General features: G+C 56.7%; 1 protein-coding gene across 15 annotated transcripts in view; it reads right to left on the bottom strand.

Moving 5' to 3' along the window:
• The window catches only part of NCOR2 (nuclear receptor corepressor 2), a 235,573-nt gene that overhangs the window by 39,254 nt on the left and 183,202 nt on the right, over window positions 1-13,117 (bottom strand). For 8 of the 15 annotated variants that reach the window (XM_081540417.1, XM_081540407.1, XM_081540405.1 and 5 more), the window contains 3 exons: window positions 10,108-10,255; window positions 6,574-6,624; window positions 4,825-5,458 (listed from right to left, as the gene is read on the bottom strand). In XM_081540417.1, coding sequence (XP_081396543.1) covers window positions 4,825-5,458; window positions 6,574-6,624; window positions 10,108-10,255 — 833 coding nt within the window. The remainder of the gene's footprint in view (window positions 1-4,824; window positions 5,459-6,573; window positions 6,625-10,107; window positions 10,256-13,117) is intronic. The other 7 variants (XM_081540412.1, XM_081540414.1, XM_081540419.1 and 4 more) reach the window with 1 other exon arrangement.

Consider the following 13,117-nt stretch of genomic DNA (forward strand, 5'->3'; position numbering starts at 1 on the left):
AGGCCACATACTGCACGATTCCATTTACACGAAATTCCCACAAGAGGCAAATCCATAGATACAGAAGATAAGATGGGCAGGTGCCAGAGGCTGGGGGTTGGGGGATAAGGACTGGCTGTTAATGGCCTGGGGTTTCTTTTGGGGGTAGTTGACAATATCCTGGAATTAAACCGTGCTGATGATTACATAACTCTGTGAATATACTAAAAAAATCACACTTCAATGGCTGAATTGTATGGCTTGTGAATTATGTCTCAGTAAAGCTGTTACAAGGAAAAGATAAAGAATATACTCCTTGCTGGTCACAAAATCAAGGGTTTGATATATTAAGTATATTGTTTCAATGAACAATAAAATAATAATGTTATACTATTATCTATTATAAGAAATACTTGAAAATGCAAATTTTAAAGTTAAAATATAAACTTTTATATCTATGTAAATATAACTTTATAGGGACACAAAATATGCTTTTATGATACAAATAAAAAGCCAAGTGTACTATAGGGACACAAAATATGCTTTTATGATACAAATAAAAAGCCAAGTGTCCGTGTCTCGCTCTGATAGTCAGCGAACTAGGGCCTTTGTCCTGCCCTGGTTTCCCTGTGGTTCCTTGTCCAGGCAGGGGGCAGTCAGATTGGAGGGGAGCAGGGATCACCCTCAAATGCCCTCAGCAGGCACCAGCTGGAGGTGTGCATGGAGGTCCAGACCCCTCTCTCTTGAGTCCCCCCGACCCCACCCAGTGAGGCAAGTGCTCAGCAGGGGCTGCAGCCACGGGCACAGCACTTCACAGTTGATGAGATGATAGTAGCTCACTGTAAAGAGGGCAGCATCCAAGAGCAAGGGCCTGAATCCTGATCTTTAACAAGCCCGAGGGGCCTGAGCCTCCCCGCCACCCCTGAGGGTCAAGAAGATGCCTGGCGCTCACATGGTCCCCAAACTGCCTCATCCCACCTCCACAGCGGCAGGAGCCACCTCCAGGAGCTCTCCTCACAGTATCACCCTCCCTCTGTTCTCTTTCCTTTGTTTTCTTGGAAGACAGGGCATTTATTTTCCTTCCCAGAGACCGGGGCAGGGTAGGGGCTCTCGGAGCCTGGCACTGTGCACGTGACCTGGGCTGGGAGGGGCGGGGGCGGGGGTGGGGGGAAAGCCAGCAACTCGGCTGGGAGCAGCCGGGGCCCTGCCCCGTAACCCTGAAGTTCAACACTCCACCTCCCAGTTCATATCCCACCACTGGCCAGATGACTTGACCAACTGTGCCTGACTCAATTTCCTCATCTGTAAAATGGGTATGAGAACAGTCGCTCCCTCCAGCGACTGTCCTGTGGGTAGGACACGGGAAGGCACAGGAAGCCGTGACAAGAACGCCTAGTGCTGAGTGACCTGGGCATCTTCTTATCCCTGAGGGTTTTCTTCCCACCCCAGAAGACCAGGGCTGTGGAGAGGGCAGGGCCCCAGGGGACTCTGGGTCGGCAACAGTATGTCCCTTCTCTGCTGAGCCCCCTCCCCAGATTCCTCATTATCATTGGGCTGGGATAATCCCAGCTGCCAAGCTGGGGCTGGGAAGGCAGGATTGTGAAGATCCACAAAGGCATGGTCATGCTGGTCTCCCACGCCCCCAAGATAAAACTCCATTCCTTGCCTCAACCCCCAGGGCCCTGTGGGGCCGGGTAGAGCCAGGACCCTGCCCACCTCTGTGACCTCCTCTAGTGCCCTCTCCTCCTTCCCTCACTTGCTCCACTCTCTGCCACAGGCCTCTTTGCCGTCTACCAAACATAAGCTCATGAGGCCATAGGATCTTTGCACTGGCTGTTTCCTCTTGCGACTTTCCCTCTGTGTCTCATACTCTGTGTTCCAATTGTCCTTCAATGCCACCTCCTCAGGCAGGTCTCCCTAACTGCCCCTCACACTCCCCCCATGCCCAATCTCTCCCTCATCCACTTATCACACGAGCATTCCCTTTATTCCATTGTTGTTCCAATTCTGTACTAATTGCTCCCAGTGAAATGTAAGCTCCCTGGAGCCAGGATCTCATTTGTCGCTGCTCCCCTTGAGCCCAGGATGGTACCTGGCATAGCCTGGTGCCTAGCTAATCATTTATGGAATAGAGAAATAAAGGAGAAATTGCTGTTACATTCTTTTGAAATTCCAGGGGCTCAGCGGAAGCGACTACATTCCAACCTCCTCGTGGAGTGAACTTTGGGGGCTCCTGAAGCAGTTTCAAAGGAAAGGATTAACTCTTTTCATTGAGCATCTTACTGTGGGCTCGGAACTCCATCATCCTCCCAAGCAGCCTGTAAGCGGGGATACCCACACCCATCTTGTGGGTGAAAAAACTGAGGTCCAGGGCAAGGCACTTCTGAAGGCCCAGCCCTGCCAGAAAGTGCCCAGCACCGTCTCTGGGAAACGGAACAGGCGGGGGCAGGCGAGCTCAAGGCTGTGCAATCAAAGCCACTATCTCTGGCTGCTGGCCAAGAAAACTCCTAGGCGGAGCTGTCTGGCAGAAAGCAATGGAGAGTAAAAAGCAGGATATGATTTTCTCTCCCAAAGCCGTACGGGCATGGGCCAGAACGCAGTGCATCTTGTGTCTTGTCCAGGGACGCACAGTGACTTGTGCTGAGACTGCCAGGCAGGAGGCAGGGCTGTGGGCAGGAGGCCAGGACCTGGGGTCGCCTGGGGGGGCCCATCAATCTCTCCAGGGCGGTGCGGGGGGTGCTGGCTACCAGGGCGCACTCTGACGCATCTCGCCTGCGTCCTCCGGCGCCCGCCTGGCCCCGTGCGGCCGCAGCCGGGGCAGGAGGGAGGGGTGGCAGACTGCCAGCCAGGAAGAGGTCAGGAGGCTGGCCTGAGTCCAGCCTCACCCTGAGGGCGGGGGACTGGCCTCGGTCACAGAGGGCGTGACAAACCAGGTGTCCTGACTCCCAGCCCAAGGCTCCTGCTCCCGAGGGACTGAAGGCTGGACGCTCAGGCAGGAAGAGTGGACAGGAGCCAGACCCAGCTGGGGGAGAGAAGGACACGTCCCTGGGTGGGGCTGAGGTTATGGGGGGAGAGGCTGAAAGTAGGCTGTGGGGCTTCAGGCCTGGCCCGAGAGGTCCAGAGGGAAGCTGTTGGGACCCCGGCCAACCCTCCGAGCTGTCCAGCCCAGGCAGGCCATGTGTACCCAAAACACAGACTCCAGGAGGCCGCTTATCAGCGTGGCTGTCCCATGAGCTCAACGCTCTTCCCGCTAAGAGCAGAAACGTGTGTTTCCATGACTCTGTTTCTGTGGCCAGCAGGAGTGGGGTGAGGAGCCGCCCACCCTGACCCCATTACCCAGGCACAAAGAGTGAGCCAAGTGGCCAGATTCTGGCCCAGGGCCCTCCCCGGCAGATTGGGCCACCGAGAACTCTTGTTTTCCGAGCTGCACCCACTGGGCAGGAAACTCAGGATCTCCGGGCCCCCAGAAACCTGCTGACCAAACCTCTACTTATCCAAGAGCCATACAAGTGGGCTGAGGGTCCTGCCAGACACCAGAGGTAGCTCACCAAACAGGTGGGGACCCAGCGAGCTCTGACCAAGTCCGGTTTTCACACGAAACGTTCTAGAACTTGCCATCTTTGCATGCCCCAAGGTGAATCACGGAGCAGAGGAAACGGCTCCCAGTGAACCGGTCGGATTTGAAAGTCAGATTTTCCTCCCTCTCGCGCTGCCCAGAACTTTTCCGAGAGACGTGAAAGGAGCGAAAACAGACTGCACTGTTTTCAGTCAAAATAAAAATGACCGGCCTGCCTCACTAGAAAACAATTCCTTAAGCCGCCCAGATGCAAGCGGGCGTGGATCTCCGCAGCCCTGCCCTTTGCTGCCCACATTGGGCCCTGAGTGGGGCCTGCAGGCTTCGGCTCTGGCCAGGGTCTCAGGGACCCTCAGCGGGCAGAAGATGAACCAGCCAGGATCCCAGGAATCTGCCACTTGCCCCCATGTCCAGCACCACCAGCCTCACCAGCCACAGGACACCCCCAAGGCCGCCTCACAAAGTGCATCCCTCTGCCCCTCCGGCCCCCCATTAAATCTCCCCCTTCACACAGCTGGCAAGTTTCAGAGCCTGAGACACACCCCAGGTGTCAGGCACAAGCTGCCGAGGTCTCATCATCCTGAGAACAAAATGCAGCCGCCCACCCAGCTCAGAGGCCCTGCAAGGCGGGCTGGTCTGCTGAATTGTGCAGGCTCAGTCCCACCTCCGGCCTCTGCACTTGCTGATCCCATCGTGTTGAGGGTAGAACTTTGTCTCCCCAAGTCTCTTCAAGTCCTAAGAACCAAGTACCTGTGAATGTGAACTTCTTTGGAAACAGGCTCTTTGCAAATGCGATGCAGTTAAGAGGAGGTCCTGAGGGTGGACCCTCATCCAAGGACTGACGTCCTTACGGCGAAAGGGAAATGTGGGCACAGGGACACATGGAGAGAATGTTATGGGACCACAAAGTGACGCATCTACAAGTCAGGGATGGCTGGCACCACCAGAGGCTGGAGGAGGCAGGAAGGAGCCTTCGGGGGGAGTGGCCCTGCCGATGCCTTGACTCTGGGGTGGCCCTTGGTGGCGGCAGCTCTGGAAGCTAATCCATGCTCACTGTCACCCTACTTCTCCCCGCCCAGGCTCAGCTCAGAGGCCACTGCTAAGGGGGCACCAACCCCATTGATGCTGCCCTGTCCCAACATCGGAACTCCTGCCAGACGGAGAATGCTTAGCGGTGGCCCCCTCTCCCCGAGGGCAGGCGTGGAATCAGCCTCGTGTGCCACGTCTCAACAAGCGCTTACAGAATGAGACGGCAAAGCTGGCTCTCTCACCTGTTCTTGTCGCCGCCCTCCGGCTCGTCCACCTCGTCGGCGCTGCAGGTGGCACTGGAGTCACTGTCCTGGGGGGCGCCTGAGCCCTTGGCCACGGGGCCTTTGCCCCCAGAGCCGCTGGCCTCCTTCTTCTCCACCTTGAGCGTCCCCTCGGGCGCGGCCTCCACTGTGGCCTCCGGGCCCGCCTTCACCTTGTCGGGCCCCTCTCCGGCGGCCTCCTCCTCGCACTCACTCTTGACGGGCTCCGCGGGGTGCGCCTCGCCCGGCTCCTCCGTCTTGGCCTTGCCCATGTCGGCCGCCTGCTCTGGGGCCACGGGGGGCTTCTGCTCCTCTCCCTCCTCGGTTGAGGGGGCGGCTGTGGCCTCTTCCTCCTTCTCCTCCTTGGGGAGCACGGCAGGGGGTGTGGCGGGCGACTGCGGTGCTGGCAGGGGTGTGGGCGGGCCAGTGGCTTCGGGGGCCGGGGCGGGCTCGGTGGGGGCCGGGGCGTCCTCGGGCGGCGGGGTGGGCGTCTCGGGAGGTGGTGCATCTGTGCCCGGGGCGGGCGGGGGCTTGGGCCCGTTCTGCCCCGTGTCCTTGGCGGCCTCGGTGCGGGGTGAGGGGACGCTCTCGGTGTCAGAGCTGTTGTTGACGGCGGCTGCGGGTAGAGAGCAAAGATGGAGTGAGCGGTGCCGGGGGGCTCAGGGTCAAGATAGGTGGGGCCCTGCTCACGCTCCCCCCACCACCCGATGACCCTGACTATGCAGCCTGGCTCTGGGTAGGAGTTCAGGGGGCCACAGTCCCATCCCTGGACACCAAACAGCCCCGAGGCTCCTACACACCTGGGCAGCCAGCCTGACCCCTCCCAGACCTCTGTCCTCTTCTGGCGGCCCTCTCCACCTGCTGACCCTGGGGGAGCCCAGGAGCTGTTAACTTGCAATCCCCAGAGTGGCCGGGTGGGTGGCCAGCACCCTACAGAGCCAGGCTAGGGGCAGCCAGGGGTGCCGGCTTTTGTCCTGGGGTCTCCTTGTTCTCATCGGAGCTGCAGCCCTGGCTCTGCCCCTGCTGGCGGCCTGGCCACGCTGACACAGTGACCTCCCGGCCTCGCTTCCCCATCTGTAGAGTGGGGAGAACAGTTCCCACCTCACAGGGGTTGCAGCAAACAGGGTGACACCTGGTAACTGTTGCTGTTGTGTCATCACTGTCATCATCATAACATCTGGCTAGTGAGCCTGGAGGAGCTCATGGGGAGAGGGTCCACACCAACCACAGCCCCTGGCCACTGTTCACAGGGCTGGTATGCAGCAGGTGCACAATAAGCGCTGATCGAATGACAATGTGCACAGATGAAGGGAAAGGGGACCTCAGCTCCAGACCTGGCTCCTTAGCCTTAACCATGACTCCTGTCACTTCTTTGCGTTTCAATTTTCCTCACTTTCTACAAAACGGGGACATTTGAAACCTCCCTCCCCCACACTTGCTGTAGGGGAAACAGAAGTGGGTAAGAGTCACAGGTGGACACACTAGTAAGAAATCAACAGTCGAGTCGAGTGCACTGATCTGCAGGTGTGAGCCAGGGAACAGCATGGGGAACAGACACTGTACTGAGGAGGGGGGACAGAGGTGGTGGTGGCACCAGCAGTGGTGCCCACAGGCAGAGGTGTGCTCACAGAGGTGGGGCCTCTCGTAGACAACAGGAGACCTGGGGGTGCCCCCCACCCCGGCTTGGCCCTACCCCCACCCCCCCCCCAGGCCAGCTGGCCACATTCGTACCTGGGCCACTGCATTCCCCTCTGGGGACCTCGTTCCCAGAGGCGTGTAAGGCTGGAAGGAAGTGAGAGAAGGGTTAGAAGCGAGGTGGCATGAGCAGCAGGTGGGGAGGGAGGAGGATTTGGGGCCAGGCAGGCAGGGAGGACCTACAACCCTGTCCCGAAAGCCCGCAGCCCAGAACACTCCTGGGTGTCCTTGGACAAGTTACTAGGCTCCTCCGGTTCCCAACTCCAGAGTCCTAGGGGTGGGGTGCTGGCCTCAGAGCGGGGCAGGGCTGGAAGGAGAGGCCTTTGGGGCTGTCCGGCCTTGTCTCACCCCTCAGACGCAGAGCCAGGCCAGCAGGGGCTGCCAGTGCCCTGCAAAAACACTTCCTTCAGCCTTTACTGCCCCCAGACTCCCGTCTCTTGTCACCCTTCAAGGCCCAGAGCAAAGGCCACTCCTCCCAGAAATGATCATCCCAACAACAGCAACACAGGCTTGCCCTGTGGGTGTTGGGCTCTGGGCAAAGCTCTTCACACACACACCTCATCCTCAATAACTTCTAAGTTAGAGACGATCATCACCACTCTGCTTTGCAGATGAGGAAACAGAGAGGTTGAGTCACTTGTCCCAGGCCACACTGCATGGGGGCAGGAGAGGGTTGACCCCAGCATCTTATATCCCTAACCACGGGGTTCCTGACCCTGTCTCCTGACTCTAGCAATGTCACTCCCTCCTTTCACATTGTCAGACCACAGGACGAAGGGGGCCGGCACTGAGGTCCTCTGGACAAATGGCTTAGCCCCAGAGTCTGTGTGTTCATCTACAAAAGGAGTGGTTTACGCCTGGCTCTCTCCCTTACCCAGCAGCTTATCTCTGTCAGGGATTCCCAGGCATGAGCGTGCCTGAGGGTCGTGAAGACTCAGATGGCTGGGCCTACTCCCAAAACATTTCTCACTCAGTAGGTCCAGGTGGGGCCTGAGAACCAGTATTTCTGACAAGTTTAAAGCTTGGTCCCCGAACAGGCCAACTGGCTTCCTTGGATAAATTCCCTGTGTCTCAGAGTCCTTGTCTATAAAAGGGGATGACGGCAGCACCCATTGGGCTGTTGTGATGATTAAAGGGAATAATTCAAGGCTGATATTCTTATTACAACCACTATCTTTACTGGAGAAACTACAGGGTCAAATGGATCACTCCTCCCTTCCCTGGACTCATCTCCAGCCTGGATACAAGGCCCTCGCTGCCTACCCTCTGGAGGGGTCTGTGGTGCTGTTGGGGCTGGTGGGATGTTCTAGACGGTTCCATTGGAGAGACCTCAGGCCCTAACCCGGGACCTACCTCCCCTCCCCTATCCTGGTCACAAGGGACAGGTTTACACAGCAAATGCCTGTTGGATTGGCAGATTCCAAGTCAACTAGCTACATGACACCCTGTGTGAGTAATTCTCCTCTCCCTCCCCACGAGGGCTCAGTTTCCTCATCTGTAAGATGGGACCATCACCCGATGCCTTTGGGCAGAATCTTCTCAACTGCCTCCCTTGATGTGCTCAGGACCACCTGAGGTGGTCACAGAAGCCCCAGGTTCAGAAGACCAGCCAAGAATGCCCCTCCCCCATCCTTGATAGGGAGTGTGAACCCTACAGGGGACAGGGAACTCACTACCTCAAAATTCTCTCTGGGCAGCATCTGTTCTGCTTTTAATGCCGAGCCAAAGTCTGGCTTCCTTTAACTTTCCCACCAAGCCTGCATCCTGCCCACACACAGCCGGGAGGATATTTAAAGAGGAGAGTGGGTTCCTGCTCCCCAGGTTCCCTTTTCCTGGTTACAGACCCAGGACTCAGAATTCAAGGACCTGAGGGATTTGGAGCGCCTTCCATCAGAAACTGGTCAGGCCTCTGGCCAACCTGAGCTGAAGAGACCCAGGGCTGGCGAGGAGGCCAGACTCAGCACCCCAGGTCACCCCCAACGTAAGACAACAACCAAATGGGCCGATTCTCCATTTTCAACCTGGAAGTAGGATTCAGGCTGGTGAATGCACTGCAGGCTGGCACAACTTGAATTTATTTGCATGTCTTGCTTACAGAGCTGTGGGTGATTCACACCTTCCTTGCCCACGCTGGCAGAAGTTTGGGAGTTTAAATGCAGGGGCAGGCAGATAGGAGCGACAGGAGGGAAACCTGGGCAGGAGACGGGATGGGAGGAGAGGAGGGTCCCTTCACCAAGAACCTGAGGCCCCGCTGGGGAGTTCTGGCAGGTGGGATGGCAGAAGGAGAAGCAGACACATTTAGCGAAGCAGGGAGTGGAGGGGTCTTCAGGGCTGTCATGCCTTGGGGGACTGGTGTAGACCAAGCAAAAGGGAGAGGGCTGGGGGCCAAAGGCAGAGTAATCAGTGACCAGGGATGCAAGCCTGCCCTTGGGCAGCCTGGTGTGACTTCCACGTCTACAAATGCTATTTGCATAGCGGAGCTGGGTGTTACATGGGGGCCAGGCCCCGAAGTTGAGTGACCATCTTGTGCAGTCGAAATCCTCCTTTTGAGAAGTGGGCAGAACCGAGAGCAAAATTTAAATATTAATTCTCACTCTCTCTTTAGCAGCCCTCACCAGGTGGCAGAATTCATCTAAGATCCAGGCAGACGACGCAACTCTGGGGTGCCTGATGCAATTGCCCCCAGCCTCAGGGCCCCCAGGCAGAAAGCCAGGGGCTGGGCAGTTTATCATCCAAATTCGGACACTTGGGAGCAAAATGAAGCATAATTACCTAACTTTTGAATACTTATTGACCAATGGTATTGGTTCTGCTTACTTTGGTCAAGTTGTAAAATAGTGTATACTAGTCGCTCAGTCGTGTCCTGACTCTATGCAACCCCATGAACTGTAGCCCATCAGACTCCTCTGTCCATGGGATTCTCCAGGCAAGAATACTGGAGTATAAAATAATGGTTCAGGTCAGAAAACTATTTTTATGGACTTCTCTGGTGGTCCAGTGGTTAAGACTCCATGCTTCTACTGCAAGGGGCATGGGTTTGATCAAAGAGCTAAGATCCTGCATGCTATGTAGTGTGGTCAAAAAGAGAAAAAAAAAAACTATTTTCAAAAATAAATAATTTTTTCCCTAAAATGTGACACCAGCTATGCTGGCAAGATAATAGGTGTCACCAGAACTGGATATGTCCTGGATGTGTAGGGTCACCAAGCACAAGACTGAACTCACAGGGGGCAGGAGGATAGAATGAACAAGTGTCCTGAGAGTGCAGAGAGGCAGATTACCATGATTATTGTTGCCACTGTCACCACCATCATCATTATCACCATGATCATCACCATCACCACCGTCACCATCACCATCATCACCATCATCATCACTATCACCACCATGATCACCACCACCACCACCACCATCACTATCACCATCACTGACGTCATCACCATCATTGTCACCATCACCACCATGATCATCACCATCACTACCACCCTCTCCCCTTGGGGCAGTCCAGGCCCCTTCTCAGTAGGACCCAGGCATTTCTGGAAGAGGTCAGCTCCCACCACCCACCCTCACCTTCCGCCTCTTCTGCCATCTCCTCTTCGTTTCCACTCACGCCCGACGCCTCCATCTCCTCGTCCTCCACTACGGGTGGGAAGGCGGCCTCCTCACTGGCAGCAGCTGGGGCTTTCTTCTTCTTCCTCCGTGCATTCCTCTCCTTCTCCTAGGGCACAGGGATAGCGGCAGGTCAGGGCCAGCACCAGGGCCAGGACCTGGGCTGTCAGCCCGGGGACTCCCAGAGCCAGAAGCCTGCCATAGCTCCTAGGGACAGTGATCCCGGCCACGTGGTCCCAAGGGCGCTCTTCCCCGCTCGCGCCCCAGCTGCACGGCCAGACATGCCAGTGGTTATTTTTACCCAAAGCTTCATTCTTCCATCGTGTCCCAGATACACCAGGGTGCAGCCTGGCCTATGGGCTGCCCCGACATCCTTCCGGAACAGGTGAGGAAGGACTGCCTCTGCCTGGAGGCCCCCCACGATTGCTCCAGCCCTGCTGGCTGTCCAAGCCAGAGCGATAACCACACTCCCTGGAGGGTTCACTGCCAGGTGGTGCAGTCAGTACACTGGAGGGAATGAATGAATGAAGCATCCCCTTGCGGCGCCATCTGCCCCCAGGTTAGCTTGGGCGGCGTATCATTTCATCCCACCAGTCTTCACAGTACACCAGGGGACAAGAAAGCACAATGAATGAGGTAGACAGGGTCTCTGCCTCCCCACAGGCCAGCTAGTCAGGGAGACAGCAATAGACACATCAATTAAAAAGAAGACTCAGAGGTGGAAGCACGGCAGCTCATGGGGACAGGCAGGGCGGGAGCGAGAGTGCAGGGGGGCGGGGCTCAGGAAAGACTTCTTGGAAGAGGAGACATCTGAGCCGAGTCCTGAGAAGAAGCTGGCCAGACAAGGCTCTGGACGAGAGTGGCCCAGGTGGAAGGAACTGCAAGTATGGAGGCTAGAGGTGGAATCAGCTTGGTGTTCGAGGAACAGAAAGAAGGCCCTCACTTGGCAGCCTTTCACTTCCCTCCGCGCCTCCTTCCGTCTGGTCCCCAGAAGCCCTGCTCCCCACTCTGGAAGCCAAGGGCCCACCCCAGGCCTGGGCACAACCATCACTCCTCCTTGATGGCTCCCGTCTTTGCACCTCATTGTGCCAGGTGCCCCAGGAGGATGTCTCTTTTACCCCCAGGCTGAGCCAGGCAGAGGTTCAGAAAGCGTTTGTTGATTGACTTACTGAGTGACTGAATGGGCAGCATTGGGGGCCTGAACACACAGTTGGCAGAGTCGGCATGTGTAGAGGCAGCGTGTGCTAGGGATCCGAAGTGACCAGTGACTCCCAGGGGGTTGACTGGCCCCTAAGAGGGGACCCACCCCAATACAGCCAGTGTGATGGGAGGGATCGCAGCCTGAACCCTTTGGGGTTCCCAAGGAAGCAGATGGAACCTAAACGCTCCTAGATGTGTCAACAGCTCCCAGCGAAGCCCCTTACCCTGGGTTGACTAGGTTTCTCCCAGAATAAACGTCCACCTGAACCCTAGAATGGGACCTTAACTTAGAAATGAGCTCTTTGCAGATGTAATTAGGTGAGATGAGGTCTTATTAGGTGAGAAGAAGAAGAAAGAAGAAGGTTGCTCAGTCGTATCCGACTCTTTGAAACCCCATGGACTATACAGTCCATGGAATTCTCTAGGCCAGAATACTGGAGTGGGTAGCCTTTCCCTTCTCCAGGGGACCTTCCCAACCCAGGGATCAAACCCAGGGATCAAACCCAGGTCTCCTGCATTGCAGGCAGATTCTTTACCAACTGAGCTATGAGGGAAGCCCAACTGGGCTATGAGGGAGGACCCTAAATCCAAAATGACTGGTGTCCTTAGAAGAAGACAGAATCTTGGACACAGAGGCACCCAGAGCCACTAGCCGAGGAAAGTCTGGGATTGTGGACTGGCCCCAGAAGCAGGGAGAGCAGGGCGGGGGCCTCCCCTGGAGCCTTTGGAAGGAGCAGGACCCTGCCGACACCTTGATTTCAGACTTCTAGCCTCTAGGATTGCAAGATAGCAAGTTTCTGTACCAGTTTGTGGTATGCTATTACAGAGGAAAGGGCACTAATGCACCTCCCCTCTGGCCCCATGCAGCCCAACTCACTCTCGGACAAATGCCCCATCACCTCCAGGTGCCAGCAGGCCCTGTCCAGCCTGGCCCCTTACCATGCAGGGCCACAAGCAGGTCTCAGGGGTCCCCAAGCCCCAGCCCCTGTCCAGGAGTTTGATCACTTCCTGTCCTGTCTCCTTCCTGAGCAAACGGGGCTCCTCGGAGTACAGCAGCTCAGAGTATAGGGAGGAAGAGGGAAAAGTCCGTTTGCCCGTTAGTCACGGTTTCCGTCACCAGCACTCGGCCAGGGCTGCAGCCCCACCCTGCCGAACGTCCACCAGGCCCCTGGGCACGCCCAGCTCCGCCGCCATCCACCCGCCTCCAAGGGCTGGCGCAGCCCGGCCCCAAACCCCGAGCTTCCCCCGGGAGGGTCCTCCAGCTGGAGCTTGCGAGGACACGAGAAAGTTGTGTGGCGTGTGGGTTCTGTGGGTGCAGCTGAGGGTTCCCACTTCTTCCCCAATCTATTTTTAGCAGACGGGGACCCACTCGAGTGTCTGGGGCTGGGTGAGGGTGAGCAATCAGCTGCCCGGGGGGCTGGGTGGGAGTGGGTAACACTTGGAGCCTCACAGGGAACAGGGGCTTCCTGTGGGCCAGGCCGGGAGGCACCTTCTGGGGAAACTGAGGTCCCTCGGACCCGCAGCCCAGGCCACATCGTCCCAAGAGGGGTGAGTATGACGTCAAGACCAGAATCTCCCCAACACCAGGTCTGAGAGGCTGGTGGACTTCGTGTCCCAGGAATCATAACAAATCCTTCTACATGTGGCCCCAAACCCCAGAATTCAGAGTTATATGGAACAGGAGATACTGGCGATACCAGTGTTAGCGATTACAGCTGATGTTTATTAAGCACCTACTACGTGCCAAGCCTTCTCTACTTACAAATTTCCT

The sequence above is a fragment of the Giraffa tippelskirchi genome, chromosome 11 (assembly GCF_054371585.1).
Source record: "Giraffa tippelskirchi isolate mGirTip1 chromosome 11, T2T-mGirTip1v1.2.pri, whole genome shotgun sequence".
Taxonomy (NCBI): Eukaryota; Metazoa; Chordata; class Mammalia; order Artiodactyla; family Giraffidae; genus Giraffa; species Giraffa tippelskirchi.